The sequence below is a fragment of the Canis aureus genome, chromosome 4 (genome assembly GCF_053574225.1).
Source record: "Canis aureus isolate CA01 chromosome 4, VMU_Caureus_v.1.0, whole genome shotgun sequence".
In the NCBI taxonomy this organism is placed as follows: Eukaryota; Metazoa; Chordata; class Mammalia; order Carnivora; family Canidae; genus Canis; species Canis aureus.
Window position 1 is genome coordinate 16,090,049 of NC_135614.1, and position 18,049 is coordinate 16,108,097.

Below are 18,049 nucleotides of genomic sequence, written 5' to 3' on the forward strand. Positions count from 1 at the left end.
CTGTCCACAGACAGAAGAACTTGGATCTTTTAGCAGGAAAAGCTTGGAATCATTGCTTTGTTGACTGACTTGGCCCAGCTTAGTGAGGGCACAGAGCCCTGAGCAGCCCTAGCTTCTGGATCCTCAGCCCTTCCCAGAAGAGCTCCTTGCCCCAGTGTGCCCCAAGTTGGAGCAAGGTGTTCTGACCCATAGCCTCCAAGCTGCAGCCCACGACAGCTTGGAAGCCATCCTCAGCTTGGGCTGGCTCTTCATCTCCCCTAAGGCTGCACTGCAGAATCACTGTCTGCCCTCTTCCCTCTTTTTCTTATTACCACCTCCAGACAGCACTGAAATTTCTAGATTGATGTATGAGTTGCTTCTTTCCAAAGTGTGTTCTAGCTTTAAGATTGTTTTATGCCTTAGCAAAACTCCCCCTCACATTTAGTGCCTTTTCTGCAATGATGTTTCGGCATCTGTATTTTCCCCCTTAATTCCCTTGAGCATTTGTGTTCTTTTTTCACCTGGCTGATTTCTAAAAATGTAACATGCTTACTCAGATATTTGTCTTTATGCTCTGAAAAATGCTGTCGAATTAGACATAAAGTGACCTAATATCCCATCTGCCTGAATCATGCACTGAACTGCTCAAAGGGAAGGCTATGAAACAGCTTGGGTAATCTTATTTTAAGTGTTGCATTCATTTCTTGCAGGTTGCTAACTCGGGGCTAGCGGCCATGCGTTCCATATGTATTTACTGGGGACACAGCCCCGACTGGGTACTGAGGGCTCAGGGCAAATGGGGTGGGTGAGGCCCCTGCCCTCAGTGAGGAAGGGCAGTGCCACCAGAAACAAGGCAGCACATAACTAGGATGATCTCAACCCCTGTAAAGAAAGAAGTAAGAGGATGTGTGAGAGTGGCCCACTATCCCTCCGTGATCAGGAGAAGCCTTGCAGAGGAGGCTACATTGGGACTGGGAGCTGCATAAGAGGACCTCGACGGCTCAGTGAAAATTGGGAAGTGGCTTAGGAGGGGACAAGCTTGGCACATTCGAGTAACAAGCTGAAGTCAGAGATGCAGGAAGGCTCTAGATTGTGGCAGGGCTTCTGAATCACAGAAGGAGCTTAAATGGGTTGCAGAGCATAGAGGGAAGCCATTGGAAGGTTGAAAGCTGGAGGGGATCTGTGTTTAGCAAAATCACTCTGGCTGGTGAGTGGGGAATACCCTAGAGGGTTGCAGGACTGAGAGGTTAGAAGGCCGCTATGGTGTGGCAGGGGATGGCCGCTTGGGGAGAGTGGAGGCAGAGAGAAATGGTGGGCACAGGATAGATCCTGGGGATAGCGTAAACTAAACCAGTTGGACTTGCTGAAGGATTCAGTTTTAGCAGGTGAAGGAAAGGGAGGAATCAAGAATGAATTCAAGATTTTGGCCCGAGCAGTTGAGTAACAGCACTGCTAAAATACATAGAGGGGAGGTGAAAGGAGGGCTGGGTGTCCAGTGTCTCCACCCTGGAGCAACTGGAGACCCCATATTTGTACTCACTTTGGCTCTCAGTGCACTTACTTATATTCTTCCAACCCAGAATCTTCCTTAAGGACTCTCTTGATCTCTATCCTCATACAAAGTATTTGGCCTAAGAGAAAGTAGAGGCAGGGGGAGGTAAGCTAAGGGGGACAGGGGGACGGGGGTTTCCATCTGCCTAAGGCTATGGGACAAGAACGAACAGTGGCCTCTTGTGTTCACAGGGAGGAGGGCACATGAGGCTCCACCCTACCCCAGCCTCATGATCTGTAGGATCACTGGAGAAATTCTAATCCAGCCACAGATTCCATTTAACTTTTTTGTACGAACATGCTGGCTCTTACACAAACACACACTCTTCAAGGAGGCAGGGCAGAGTGAAGTCTTGCTCAGACTTAGAATGTGCTAACTTGGGTTTGAAGCCCAGCTCAAAAACTGATAAAGCATTTCAGTATCAAACCAGCTACTTAACTCTTCGGCCTCACTTTCTACATCTGTAGAATGGGGATGACAGTGCTTACCTCCTAGGGTTGTTTTTAGGGTTAATTGTGGTGGTTATATGGTCAACATTTTAGCCAGTGTGTGACATACACACCTGCCCAAGTTATGGTATCTGTATATACGTGTATAAGGTGGGGTTTCTGATTCATCTTTACCCGTATTTATTTGTACATTTCCTTTTCAGTAATACACAGTAAACTCTTCTAATTTCCTGAGGTCTCAGCAGGGTCCATCAGTGACATTCAAAGGCACCAAAGTTTTGGTTCTCAAAGCATTTTGGAAGTTGGGGACTTCTTTGAACATTTGATAACATTGTTGGCTTTTTCCCCAGGGAGGAAAGTATGTATATGCATATAAACACACACACACACACACACACTTAACTTTACATAAAATTCCAAAGAGTATTATATATACATATGCAACACATCATCAGACTGCATGCTTATATACATACATAAAGTGAAAAAATTGTTATGCCTTAAGAATAATTTTAAAAAGCAGGAATAATTTTATTTATTTTTCTTTTTAAAGATTTTATTTATTTATTCATGAGAGACACACACAGAGAGAGAGGCAGAGACACAGGCAGTGGGAGAAGCAGGTTCCATGCAGGGAGCCCGACGTGAGACTCAATCCCAGATCTCCGGGATCACACCCTGGGCTGAAGGCAGCGCTAAACCACTGAACCGCCTGGGCTGACCAAAAAGCAGGAATAATTTTAAAAAGCAACTTTTAAAGGAAGAAAAACTCTCTAAACCTTTTTTTTTTTTTAAACACAGTTTACATATATACATACTAAAGTCCTTTCAGGGAGCCCAGCTGAGAAACCCTTATTGGTGGTCGTGGGGCCAAAGCGGTAAGATGGAAATGCTGGTACCTTTGGGCTTTCCAGAAACCGCCAGCCTGATGTTTGCCTGAGCCATCTGTCCCAAGTTATTTGTGTATTGCATGACCTCAGGACCCTTCTATAAGGAAGGTGCCTTTTTCTGTCCACCTTTATTCATCTCCTGTTGAATCTAGCCAGTGGGAACAAGGTCCGCAATAAAGCTTATCTCATCTTGCCTTTCTGAGGACATGAGCCTCAAAAGTTGGTTTAGGAAAACTTCTTTCTGACTTGCTGCTGACTCAAGCTCGAGCTGCAGGCAGAAGACCTGGGAGAGTGACCCCATTACGCTGAGCCTGGTTTCTCTGATTATTTGAATAAAGAAGGACTCATATCTTGGCCACATGGGGCCCCAATACCAGAGTGGCCCTTTCTACACATATTCTTTAGCATCCTCTTCTGTTGGTCTGTTTGCTGATGTGGCAGCAATTCTTATAGTGAAGGCTATATGAGGGAGGTCAGGAACTGAAAAGGTTGGGAATTCACTGGCTTTGCCTCTAAAGTGAACGGTGACATCTGGCTCACAAAATGATAGTTACCAATTTGTTCTGCAAATGATATTTGAGCCCAGCCACAAAAGTGCATGCAGATACTTTATTGGGAGTGGAAAGTAATCTCAATGATAGATGGCCTCAGGGACAGTTGTGGAGTTGGTCCTCATATGCTCCCACTTTAGAAATGATGTATTTTAGGCAATAAACATTTTATGCCAATTTTCCCTTTAGTTGATACACTGTGACCAACCACAGCTGTAGTAAATTAGCTTCACATGCCGCCTGAATGAATCAAGAAATAATGGCATATCAGTCTAGTTTTAAAAGACATATTTCTTTAAATGTTGCTCCATTAGAGGGCTCTTTGACATTTTGAAATTTTTTAGATCTACTGATAAAGGCTTCTTGGAAATCTCAGAACAGGGAGCTACAGAGGCTCCCTGAAGAAGCAGAGGCTGAGCAGGAGATGTTCTTGTTCCCTGGCCCCAGTGGAAGGTGCCATGGGCATGCTACTGATAACAATCCCTGGCTTCCTTTAATGGGAATGGTTTCTTAAACACGAGTGAGAAAGATTTTTAAAGCCAAATGCAACCTTCAAGGGAAGTAATGTTTTTTCTTATTTGTTTTCCTTCAGCTTACAGATATCTCATCAAATAGGAAACCCAAATGCCTGTATGTATATCTTTTTATACTTGGGCCATTTGATAATGTTTGCATAATGTATTTTCCTGTTATGTTTTATATATATAATATCTGTATTATAAATGGATTTGAGAGTCTCAGATGAAAATGTACCTTACCTGCCCAGGTACCTAATTTTGTAAATTGTGGATACAACTTTTAACTATGCTAATAGCCTGTTAGTATATGGCAGTAATGATAATTGTGCAGGAGTATTTTCACAGTATCTTGTAGTGGAACTTTCTCTTATTGGGGTGTAGTGTAATCATAATAGCTGTGTAGTAGTATTAATGTAGTATACTATATTAGGTATATATAATATAAATATATGTATAAATTTATGCTAGGAATCACATTTTATAGTTGTTCTACTACTATTACTACTACTACTACTACTACTACTACTACTACTACTACTACTACGTATAATCACTTAAAGAGTCAAGAGGTTTGGATTCGAGTCTCATCTTTTCCACAGACCAGCTGTATGTATTATCTTGGATAGTCCCTTACATTTTCAGTGTCTCAGTTTGGTCACTGGTAATAGAAACAGTAATATCCTCCTGGGAATGTGGCATCATGAGTTCATTTCAGGAAGACCACAGGACTATTTGAAAGAAAAATACCAACTTTTATTGGTATAATACTGGCAGCATTATTGTCACTCTAGTGTGCAGGAGTGATTGTGCCATGGATGGTTTTTTTTTTTTTTCTTTTCTTTTAAGGTTCTAAACAAAATCTTTCTTTCTGCTCATCTCCTTCTGCTCAACTGTCTGTAGAAGTAGAGGGCACCCACATCCTGTGTGCAACCACGTTGATCTCAAGACCCATTTTCATCCAAAAGGAAGGAGCTACCTGAGAAAAGCCAAGGATGACAGAACCAGCATGCAGCCTGCTAAGTCCATTCATGAACAGGCTGAGTCCCCAAGAGAACTCTGCAGACCATCGAAGAAAGGGGAGCCTCTGGGTTTTAGCCGGAAAGGCAACATCAGGCCCAAAGTGGCCAAAAAAAAGCCAACAGCAATTGTGAACATCATCTGAAAGGGTCGTGGCCCTGGACTACCATTGCTGGGCTTTGCAGAATGTTGTTCTGGGAGCCAACAATGCCCTTTTGGATGCATCCCATAGTAAGACACATTGGGAAAAAGAAGGGCATAACACATTTATTTCACATCCATACAGGCACCTGGATTAACCAGAATTTTTGAAAGGGGAATCTTGGGGAACCAGAAATTTATTATAGGCTCCTAAAATTATTTATAGGCTCCTTTTAGAAGCAAGAGGCAGATTATAGAAAGATTTGAGGAAAAAAATGAAAAGTTTTCTCCCAAAATTTTAATAAAAGAAAGCTCCCAAGTTGTTAAATAAATTGACCACTCTCCAGTAGTTTCTGCATCTGGGGTTCTGTGCAGGGGCCACACAAGATTCAGACACGAGGAGAAAAGTCTTCTGTGTCTGCTGCTCCCTAACTTGTGGGGCAAAGGATGGGAATGCAAAATTCTCTTAATAGCAGTGAAATAGTAATAACTTTTAACTTTGCCCTCAGTTATTTTGAAAGCATCCAAAATAAGGATTCCTGTTTCCCCAAGTATTCTGGTTAATCGAGCTTTCAATGTCTGGGTTGCTTCCAGGACTCGTTTTGTTAGACTTCAGTTCTCATTCCTAGTTAGTTTGATTCAGGTTTGTTGATTCTCTGGATGTATGTTTATTCTGGCTTTGGGGCGCCTCTGCTCTCCTTCAGCTGAGCATTCTGCACCCCAAGACTGAGCTGCAGCCTCTATCTTCAGAGCTGTTAGTGTTACCTGTGGTTGGCGCAGAAAACCCCCCTAAAAACCTTAAAATCTTAAAAGTCTTTGATCAGCGCCCATCACCAGTTGCAGGTCTGCAGGGCCGGAGCACTGGTGGATGGCACGTCTAGTGTATCATGAGCCAGCCTGGAAACATGGCAGATGTTACTCAGCCCTTTCCCAAGATCTGCTTCCCTGGTAGTAGCAGCAGCCTCTATGGGCTGTAGGCATGACTATCCACTTGCTGGTCTCATTTTTCCACCTCCCACTGCTCCTGTGCCCTTTGATGACTAAATATACATCCTTACCTTTCAACCAGGTGTGTGAAGCGTTCACTGTACACTGCTTTCTAAAGTAGTTTCTGAAACAAACGGTGCATGTGGGATCCACAGTCTGAGACTGTCCTCCTCTCCCTCCCTAAAATAGCCTTTGTTTCCACAAAGAACCATCTGTTAAGAACCTTCTGCTTTATGATTTTCTTCAAGAATGAATTTCCATTTTTTTTCTAATGTTAACAATATCAGGTCTTCTGTAGAGTTTACAAGTGCTGACATCCTTCTGGAAAACAGAGTAGTTATGTCCACAAATGTATACATATATATATAACACAAAATATATATGTTGAGTATATTAATAATTTATTTTTAAATACTCCTGCAAAAGGTGTGTGTTTGTGGTGGGTGGTTTTTAAACTATATACGTTAGTTCATGTAAGTTGAATTCTCTTATTTTGAAAATTAAAACTGTAACTTAATTAACATTAGTAGGATGATTGTTATTGCAATAAGCATCAGATTATCAATCATAAAAAATAGGTATTAAGCAGTTATTAAAATGCCAGTAAACTGAAAAGTGTAACTTATCATTATACAAACATTTTGAACCTATCATAGTGAAAATGTTGATTTTTGACCTTCGCTTTGACATCTGGCTCACAGGGGTGGGCCATTCATATGGTGTATAGGTAACTATCAAGTGGGGAAAAAACATTGCTGTGAAGTGAATATCACTGTTTAGGCTAACATTGTAAAAATTGTAATGTTACAATTATTTATTTGGAGAGTTAGTCTCCTACAAAGTTATTTATTATTGATGTTTATACCATGATTGCACTCTAGCCTTTTACATACTAAAAAATTGACTTGTTAGTTGTATTGCATGCCCTTTGTCCCGTAACATGTGTGTGCAATGACAACAACTTGTTTTTAAAGGTGGTATAGCCAGATTTTTTTTGTTTTATTTAATGTAACCCACATTTTCAGTTTTTATTTAATATGCCTAGAGGGCATGACAGCCCTCTTTGACAGTGGTACTCCGTGATCTTCAGAAAGCACCATAATGTCATATCTACTCTATATACATTACCCAAGACAAATGATTTTAAGAGTTACTATATTAAAAAGTTCTTTTTAATTCCAACTAAATTCTCACCTTCATATAAGGAAATGTATTCTCACCTTCATATAAGGAAATGTATCTTCCTTAGAGACATAAATTTGCTGTTGAAACATGGGAGCTGGCTCACTCTAAGGAATATTCCACTTACATGCCATGGCCTGAGCCATGTACCATGTCTCACTTGGGTCTTATTTTTAAATATATATATATTTTTTGTCCACATGGGCAGTCAGCCTGCGAGTTGATTTTTGAAGAAATTACCAAAGTTTCTGGGAAAACATGTTCAAGGCTAAACTGAAGAATGGATCTAATTTTATTATTTGTTTTGTAAGGAAGAAATCTTTCTTTGAACTGGTCTTTCATTCTTTCTTCCCAAACTAGGTTATAGATTTTCAACTGCAAAATTCAGGTTGCTTAGACACTGTTTTCCAGCATTCTGCAGGGTAGATCAGTTGTATGGAAGTTGGAATGTTCTTTTCCCAGAATTGAAAAGAAAAAGTTTTTAGATTATGAAATAAATATTATAATAATAAAGCTATATTTATGAATAATGTGTTGGTATGTTTTGTCCAGTTGAAATGTTTCTTGGGAGCCAAGTGTGTCGGTCCATTAACAGGAAACAAAATGGTTTATCGTGAATAAGCTGCTCACTGTACATAAAATCACCATGCCCTTGTACCTATAATCTTTCTTGAGAACTTAGCATGATCATTTTTATTTATCACAATGCCTATATCTAAAAGTTCTTTTTACATATGTTCACACTGAGAAGTCCTCATTAAAAGCCCATTTGGTGCTTTTCTCCCATCTTCCTCCACACTATGAGTAATTTTCCTACACTCTATTTTTAAACTTGGCAACTCTTAGCAAAAACCATGAACAGATTTCACAGTGTATATCCCAGCTTATATAGGCTATACATGTCAGTCATTGCAAGACCCAGAGAGTGATTACAAAGATAATGGAGAGAAATACTGTGTATCACTGGTAGGTTACTCAGCCATTGGTCTTTTAAGAACCATGGAATTAGGAAAATTTGGGGGATGCCTTTCGTTTAGGACCATTTAGAGCTTTTAGGGAGATATCTGTTCTTACACGTATTCCTGTTAAAGTTGCTGGATTCACCAGGTTATAATATTCTTGAAAAATAAGTGTAACATTCTCAATTATCTCTGGGCATTAGAAAACATAAATAAATCCCAGTATCTTGATTCTTTTTAGGCTGGATCCTTAAAAAATGAATTCCAGGATGGTATACATGCAGGCCCAAATGCAAGCCCTGGAACAACTTCAAAATTTAAATGAGGGAGAGCTTTAGAAACTGGATTTTTCTTATGTGTATGGAATTAAAGTGGTGAACTTTTTTTCATTCCTTTCTGTCCATGCTCTATATCAATAAAATGGACACATCTGAAATTTTCATTTAAGAAAAAGATCTTTAGGATGCCTCGGTAGCACAGTCAGTTGAGCATCCAACTTTTGATTTTGACTCAGGTGTTGATCTCAGGGTTGTGAGATAGAGCCCCATATCAGGCTCTGCGCTCAGCAGCGAAGTCGGCCTGAGATTCTCTCTCTCCCCTTCCCTCTCCCCTTCTCCCTGACACACACACCCTCACTCTTTATTTAAAAAGAAAAAAGGATCTTTACTATGTAGCGCTATGATGTGTTTACTCTGCATTTGTAGCCATTATTTTAAGACATTTTAAGCCATTCCAAGAAGCAAGTTTTTCTCTTAGAGGAAACTCACATATAGGCAGGCCTAGCTCTACTGCCCACACTGTAGTGGGGACACTGATAAGTTTTGTATATAGGGAGGCAGGTGTTGGGGATGTTGAATGAGAGTTTTGGTACCCCTGCCCTGTGGGAAGAGGAGACATGATTGCTATCCCTGAATATCTGAAGTGCTGCCACATGTAAGAATATTTATTTCGTGTAGTTACACGAGGCACTACTAAAATCAGTCAGTGAAAGTTCTACAAGAGCAGACATTAAGTCATTGAATGAAAAATAAGTGCAACACAAAGTAGGTCACCTTTTGAAAAGTGAGCTTCCCGTCACTTTGTGGTTGATGGGATTCAGCTTTGGGTAGGGAATCAGACTGGATTCCTCAAAGAACACTGAGCCCTGGGGTTCTATCATATGTGCTGAGACTCTATTATTGTAAATGTTGGCTGCGTCAAACAATATTGATGTGACAAACTGATTTTGGAAATTTTCCTTCACTGACTTGGACTTTGTGAAATCTCCAGTGACTTGTTTCCACAGTTTAACCTCATAAAATGCTTTTGAAGTGGGTAGGGATGAGGAGGTATCATTTTCTCCTTTTAGCACATGCAGAAACAGGGAAAATGGGAAATAGACACTTGGCATTCTTCCTTCAGTGGGGACCATGGGCTTCTTGAGAAGCATCTCACCTCACTGAATGTGGTTTTAGTGTTTAAAGAGAAGGTATGCTTTTTTGGTTACAACAGAGCCCCTGAATGCAAGCCAGCCCTTCATCTCGTGTTCAGTTGAGTCAACAGTGATGCTGTCCAATGTTGGGGTTGGGAGGGAATTAGAACATGTAGTATATCAGGCTCCATTATCGTGCTGCCTTCCTCAAGCATTTTTCAGGTGGTTTTAATGATACTTGACTTTTGCCTCCTGACAATACTTAAGACTGTGACTTCACCATATTTTACATAAATGAAGGTGGGGCTTGTAATTGTTGGGAAATGTTGTCCAGGGCCCAAGAGCTCCTTCATGACAAAGCCAGAGTGAGACCCAGAATACCATCTTCCCGAATCTCATCCTGTGTTCTTTTCACTACATTGTGCCATCTCCTTGAAAGAGTCCCAGAAAATGGCCCTAAGTCTGTGCATTTGTTGGTCACACAATGGTTCCCAATGTCCTAAAATTCAGTTTAATATTTATTATCAACGATTGCACCTCTTTAATGCAAGCTGCTGTGGGGGGATATAAATATCACCACTTTGTAAATTCTTGATATCCTCCTTGTAACAGAGCCAGCCCAGCTTGGCAAGAAATTCCAGTTTCAGATCTGTCAGAGTTTACCGCCCACATTTTTAGACACTTCAAATTGGTAGTTCGCAGACTGATGAGAGAGGGGCACTACATTTACCTTACTGGGTATATCACAGAAATAGGTGATTTTATATATCTCAATCCCTTGTCTTTGTTCAAGGCAAGGGTGTCCATTTCCCTCATTCTCAAGAATGCACCCTTTTGATTTTATCCCTATTTAAATCTACCTGTAACTTGACAGCATAGCTGAAATTTTTTATATAATCCTAAACACAGGGCTAATGGAGGGAAGCGGATTTCTACTGGGGAGGGACACCCTAGCATAAACACAAAGAAGTTTGAGGTGGGGGGATGGCAAATGAGTGGGGATGCAGAACAATGCCCCAAGCTTGCCTTTGTGCTCTGACTCTGGCCTCCCTCTCCTATTTCCTCTAGTTCCTCCTCAGTGCTGACTTGCCCCTCACCAGCCACTGGCTTCCTTCCGGAGCCCTCAAATACCCTGCCCTCCCCCTACACAGCAGTTATAGCAGATTATGCCCTCTGCCTGGAATGCTCTTCTTTTTCTTCTCCACCTGGTTAATTTCTACTCAGCCTTCAGATTCCAGGTGAATTGTCACTTCCCCAAGGCAGTCTTGTAACTCTTAAAACACCACGTACCTTTCCCCAGTAGGACTAATCCCAAGTGCCTCTTTAGACCTAATAATGTGATTCCTTGACTCACACCTGCCTCCTTCCCTAGTTCGTCATTCCATGAACAAGAGGCCATGTCTACATCTTTTATCCCCAGTATGTCCCCAGTGCCAAGTGCAGTCCCTGGTACAGAGTGGGTCTTCAGTAATGAGTGTTTGCAGAGTATGTGAGCATCAGTGCCGTCAGATATGTTAAAAGAAAAAAAAGAGAGAAAGAAAGAAAAAAGAAAAAGGAAAGAACAGTGAGAACGTACATTTTCTTCCAGCTGGGGAGGATCAAAGAGGAAGTGGCATCTGAAGGATGAGTCAGATCGGGAGTGACAGAAGAAAGGAGAGCATTTTAGGAAGTCTGAGCAGAGTCATAGGGGTAGAAGGCACGAGGACCAGTGAGACCTGGGAAATAATTTTGTTTCACTTGTGTAATATACAAGCCACGTTTGCCTGTCTGCGAAATCACTAGAATTAACTACACATCTAGGAATGCATCCATCCAACCAGCCATTTCACCTTATTCATTGGGCCTCTGTACAAGCCAATCACTGTAGTACATACGAGGGATATAGGCTGCCTCCTGACCACATATATTCGAAGTGACTGGTGAAGTTTTCTGAACCATCAAGGCCAATCTCAGTCACTGTCGGCCTCTGGAATGGTGTCCACATTACCCTGACTGGCCTTAGGGCTTTTGCAGTCTTCCAGGACCACAGTATGTAAACAGAATCCCTGATTCAGTCATTCTCCCCTGTGACACTATTTATCTTCTTCATGACATGGATTACTATCTGAAATTATTTGTTTACTTGTTGAATGGCTGCCCGCTGCCCCTGCCTCATGGGAGTGCCTTGCCTGTCTTTTTCACTGAATACAACCAGATCCTGATTGACGAAGATTTGTTCAATGAACAAATGAGTTGGTTCTAGAAAGAACTCTTCTTAGGAGATCTGATCTAGAGCAGAGCTAAGGAGTAGCTCCCTCTCTGTTGACTGGGAGGTTACAAAATAGGAAAAGAGACTTGGAAGACTCCCTCCAGTATGTGGAATAGAGAGAGAGGAATCTTTGAGTGCTTCATGTGGTCTGAATGTTCTTTCTCAGATGACAGTAGTTCATAGCTGATACTGGTCTTCCCCCGGATAGCATAGGTTTCTGCAAGATGGAAGCTGAGCTCACAGGTAGCTCCGTGACCCCAGATGGTAACAAATTCTTCTTCTTTTTTTTTTTTTTAAAAAAGATTTTTAAAAATTTATTTGTTCATGAGAGGCAGAGAGAGAGAGGCAGAGACATAGGCAGAGGGAGAAGCAGGCTCCATGCAGACCACCCAACGTGGGACTCCATCCCGGGACTCCAGGATCACGCCCCGGGCCAAATGAAGGCAGGCACTAAACCGCTGAGCCACCCAGGGATCCCCACAAATTTTTCTGAGATTACTCTATAGCAGTGATTCTCAAACATTGGTGGGAATTATGATCACCTGGGGAATTTGGTGAAACTACAAAGGCTTAGGATCTGTCCTACTTCAGCAAGCTGTGGCATCTGTGTCAGCTCTCTGGCTAATTCCGATACAGACCACAGTTTGAAAACTACTACTGTAGTGTATGGCTACATTTCCCAAAGTTGGTTCCATGGAACACCTGTTTCTCAGAATGTTAATAGTTAAATAAATGAGTTAGCAGGTTAAACACATTTCCCTACGGCAAGTAGTCCAGAATCATTAAAATGCAAATGTGCATTGTGAATCTCCTAGAGGGGAGAAAAGTAAACAAATGCTTCCCAAACTTATCTGACCATGGATCTGTTTAGTTCTAGAAAGCACACAGTAACATCTTTTGCAACTACAAAAGTAGTTAGTGTTCAGAATATACTTTAGGAAACACTTCGAAAGTACAACCACTGGGCACCCCTCTCTCTCCTTAGGAGAACTTCAAATACTCTATCTTAAAACTGCTCACAGTTAACAGCTGGAGTGGCCTATTTTTAGGTTATTTTTGAATTTACCTAAAACCTTGTTTCTTAAAATCATCTGTGCACAAGCATCACTTAGCAGTTTGTTAGAAATACAGAATCCCAGGTCCCTCCCCAGAACTATTGAATGGAATCTGCATTTTAATAGGATTCCTGGATGATTCATTTGCATCCATATAGAGAAGTAGCTCTTAATTAGGGGTATAGAAATACGTGGAGAGCCATTTAATATGCAATTACTGGCCCACTTCTCACCATCCCTTATACGAATTTCTGATTTACACTTATAAAGAGAGAGAAAGGGAGAAAGTGCCCCCTAGGCAATACTCCTATACTCTAGATCTTCCCTTCTTTAGCCTAGATTTTCTGAGGCTGGACTACTGAGAGAAACAGGGATAGTAGTCCTCGATCTTTAGGATACCCAGCAAATAGCAAACACTTCCTGAAACTTAAAGTGTTTCTCAAACAATACGTTATATAAATTAATTTATTGGATATAATAGAAAACTGGTTGTGACTCAAATTAATTAGTGTGAAACTTGCTCGGGATTTTATCATGGTTTTTAGGCTTCTTAACATAAGTGAACTAAGAGTAAAGCTCAAGGTTATCCTGTCCTGTTCTCAAGAGCTTTCACCTTCATCTCTGAAATAGTCTGCTAAGTGTACCACCCGGTGGAGCTTCCGGGTAATCATCTTTTTTTGTTGTTCAGACAGCCTTTCCTAGTTTCTGGCCTTTGCTATGTACCTAGATTCTTTCCCTTGACTTGCTCTTGGTTTAAAGTAGTTTTATTGGGATGCTGAGCTCAGTGGTTGAGCATCTACTTTCAGCCCAGGGCATGATCCTGGAATTCCTGATCTGGCTCCTTGCGAGGAGCCTGCTTCTCCTTTTCCCTCTGCCTGTGTCTCTGCCTCTCTCTGTGTCTCTCATGAATAAATAAATAACATCTTAAAAAAAAATAAAGCAGTTTTATCATGATGTGCCTCAGTATGGTTTTCTTTATATTTATGTTGCTTATGGTTTATTCTTGAATCTGTGCCAGAATGTCATGATTTTGTGTGTTGATATAATTTTTCAAATTAGGAAAATTCTTGGCTTTTATATCTTTGAGTATTTCTGCCTCATTTTCTCCTGTCTTTCTAGGGTTTCATATTATATGTATTAATACTTTTTGCTGTGTCCCACATATCTCTTGTGGTTTTTCTATTATTTTCCATTCCTATTTGCTCTATGCTTCAGTTTGGATGTCTTTTTATTGGTCATTCTTCCAGTTCATTGATCCTGTCTTTTGTGTCTAATCTCTACTAAACAAAATATCGTATGTATTTTAAAATTCTAAAGTTTTCATTGGATCCTTTTTAGAGATTAAAATTCTCAAAAAAAAAAAATAAAATAAATAAAATTCTCTGAAAATTCTCCATTTTAACATTTATTTTCTCTGAAAAAAATATTTTCTATATATTCTTGAACATATTAATCACAGTTATTTTAAAGTCCTTGTCTACTAAATGCAGTATCTGTATCACCTGTGGTGCTATTTCTACTGAATATTTTTTCTTGTGGTTTTCATAATATGGTCCTGACTCACACACAGCATGTCTAGAAATTTTTCTTTGAATGCTGGTCATTGTATATAAAAATTATGTACCTCCAAATGACCTCTTTTTTTTAAAAGATTTTATTTATTTATTCATGATAGGCACACACAGAGAGAGAGAGAGAGAGAGAGAGGCAGAGACACAGGCAGAGGGAGAAGTAGGCTCCATGCTTTTCATTTTGGTTTCACTCCAAGCCCGACGTGGGACTTGATCCCAGGTCTCCAGGATCACGCCCTGGGCTGAAGGCAGTGCTAAACCACTTAGCCACCCGGGCTACCCCAAAATGACTTTTTCTTCCTTCACGTGGGTTCATCTTTTCCTCTGCTAGGCAAATGAAATTGTGACTAATTATCTTAAGATAATCAGATACTGAGCTGAGTTGAGACTGATTTTTAGTATTGGTAAGATTTAGCATACCTCTGGTTTGTTATTGAGGTGTTGTCCTTCAGGGTTTCCAACTGAATGCTTGGTGGTGTGTTTACTGTTTACAGGATCTAACTGTTGTCCCTTCAGCATTATGAAACAGTGGAAAACTTCCTCTGATTTTCAGAGGTTTTGGCTTAGCTTCCAAGTCCTAAAGTCTACTCTTTGTTTCCCAGAAGTCCATGAAAAACAAATGTTACTTTGTGTTTCAGAGTTTTTATGCTTAGGTTTTTAAACACTTGCCCTCATAGCCTCAGAAATTAGCAAATGTCTTGAGAGACTGTGTGTTTGAGGTCCCTAAGCCTCTAATAACATTCTGCAGCCCCACAAGACCATTAAAATCTCTGTGGGCTTTTCTTTCCCACCGCTGTCTGGGAAAAATCTCAGATTGCCAATCTCTTCAAATCTGCATATGTCCCAAAGGAAAAAGTCACCGTAGATTGACAATGAGCTGAAGTTCTGTCCTCTTGAGAAATTTAGCCATTCTTGTCTTCTTTAATTCAGCAACTGGCTGATGTCTTTAAGTGAATGAATCTATATGTTAAATAGTATTTGTAGTTGTTCTTGAAGGAAGCATTGGTCAGCCTCATACTACTCCATTCCACCCAGAACTAGATGTTCTTATCTTGCTTTTTGAATTGACATTTTTTTTTTTAATTTTTTATTTATTTATGATAGTCACACAGAGAGAGAGAGAGAGAGGCAGAGACATAGGCAGAGGGAGAAGCAGGCTCCATGCACCGGGAGCCCGACGTGGGATTCGATCCCGGGACTCCAGGATCGCGCCCTGGGCCAAAGGCAGGCGCTAAACCACTGCGCCACCCAGGGATCCCCTGAATTGACATTTTGATCACATGATTTCTCTGGCTTTTCATTTTGGTTTCACTCCAGATTCTGTTTCTTGGATCACCTTCAGCTCTGAGCAGTGCAGATCTCTCATCCCTCCCCAGCACAGGTTTCCAACACAAGACAAGTGTCTTAGGCTTCCATCTGATCAAATGGAATATTATCAGAAAAACAAAACCCTATTATGAAACTATAACAGCATAAGCTGAACACAGAGTGAGCTAAATGCAAGAAATAGCTCCTAGTGGAAGAATGATTATTTGTAGTCCAGTGATGTTCTCCTAACAAAAAAAAGGGTGGGGGGGAGTATTTTCTCGAGGTAGTCATTCTCTGAAGAATTATCTTTATCTGAAATATCCCTATCTTTTCCTAATACTGAATTTAAAAAAACACACGTCTGGGACGTCTGGAGGACTCCATCGTTGAGCATCTGCCTTCAGCTCAGGTCATGATCCTGGGGTCCTGGGATCAAGTCCCCACATCAGGCTCCCCACAGGGAGCCTGCTTCTCTCTCTGCCTATGTCTCTGCCTCTTTCTCAGTGTCTCTAATTAATAAATAAATAAAATCTTTAAAAAAATCAAAATAAGATAAAAAACATATGTCTGATATCTTAAGAAGAGAGTCTATTACTTCCAATTTCTTGATGACAGAAAATAGGAATAAGAATGGATTAAATATTTTTGAAAAGCTTTAAATCCTGAAATATTAGGTGATACCTGACCACTCAAAATAAACTTTTTCTATTCACATGGAAGTCTTATGAGAGAGAGGGAAAGAGAGAGAGAAAAGCAAATTGAGCGGATATGTAATCATACAGCATGAGGTTATTACTGTGATTTGATGTGCTTCTCCAAACCAATTATAAAAACCCTTGAAGGCAATGCCCCACTGTAGTTCAGTAACCCAGAGAATTTCAGATTTGAGACCTAATAGACCTATTTTGTTCACAAAAGTATTATTGGAAATAATATTAAAGTATGCATTTCTATTAAAGAGAATCAGCCACAAGAAATGTATTTACTTTGTTTACCAAATAACCACTTATATTGCTCCTAAAAATGTCCAACATTGATCATCAATTCCTTGAATCTACTTGAATTAAACCTGCTACCTTTCTCCTTATTTACGTCATTACAATGTTTATTCATACATCAGCCTAATGCTGAGTATTACTGGGCATCCTGTCTAAAGTGCTTAGAATGGATTGTTTTAGTGCTTTGTGCCCTAGTAGTCATTTTTAAACATACTGGTAATGATTACAGTGGGTAAAATGTTCAGTACTCTTTCATAAATAAAAACTACCCTAAACATGAACAAAATGTCCATTCTCATTTCTTTGCTAATGCCATGTTTGAGTCAACTAAAGTTCTTTTCTACAGACTTTACCTCTGAAGGATGTGGAAAGTGAGAAAAAATGAAAATCAGCTCATCATAATAAAAACATTAAAGCATTGCAGTTGTCAGATATTGTAGAGGAGGAAATATACTTTTTCCCTCTATCTTTCTGGGTTCTTGACGGTGACATCTCCCCCCTGCCCCATAATAAAAGATGGATTAACAAGAGAAAAACAATTTTAATTATATGTGTATGTAGGGGAGTCTCACAAGGGAATGAGACTCAAAGAGTGACCAAAAGCAGGAAGCCATGATACTTTTTAGACAAAGAAACAAGAAATTTATGAAGAATTGACAAAGCAAAGAAATTGGTCTGAGGATAATAAAATGGTGAAGAAGTAACAAGATTTGTTCATATAGCCTTATTAGCCCTAAATTCCCTGTCTGATGATAAGGATGGTTTCTACCCTCCTGGTACAGACAGGGTAACTTTTACATGTCAGATTAATCTTCTGCTTTCAGGAGGGGAGAGGAAAGTCAGAGTATTCTTTTTGCATTGGCTGTTTCTCAGGGACCTTTAATTCAAAATAATCAATATGCTAAAGGAGCATATTTTGGGGCAACATTGTGAACCCTTGTAATAGCTAACTAAAGCATGATGCGCATCATCATCCACAACTCAGACATTATTGTGGCATGTTTTAGTGGAGATGGATAGGACTCTCCTTTCTTTTTTACACATGGGGAAACTATGATATGAATTAATAGTGTAATTTTCCAAGAATCACATGGAGCGTTATTAGCAGAAAAAGAACTACAACCTGAGTCTCTTAATTTTTCTTAAAATTGAAACTCCTTGAAAACAGGGAACAAATTTACTTTTCTTTAGAAACTTACTTTCCTCTTAGAATGCGTCTATATAAAAAAATAG

General features: G+C 40.1%; 1 protein-coding gene across 5 annotated transcripts in view; it reads left to right on the forward strand.

Annotated features, from left to right (window-relative positions):
• Positions 1–18,049, forward strand: part of ZNF365 (zinc finger protein 365) — a 115,677-nt gene that overhangs the window by 16,873 nt on the left and 80,755 nt on the right. Inside the window, exons 4-5 of one of the 5 annotated variants that reach the window (XM_077894661.1) lie at positions 4,014–4,051; positions 4,786–4,900. The exons of 2 other annotated variants lie outside the window; for them this stretch is intronic. In XM_077894661.1, the coding sequence (XP_077750787.1) occupies positions 4,014–4,051; positions 4,786–4,792 (45 nt within the window). In that variant the 3' untranslated portion in view covers positions 4,793–4,900. Of the gene's footprint in view, positions 1–4,013; positions 4,052–4,785; positions 7,797–18,049 lie in introns of those variants that run through there. 2 more of the 5 variants (XM_077894658.1, XM_077894660.1) reach the window with 2 other exon arrangements.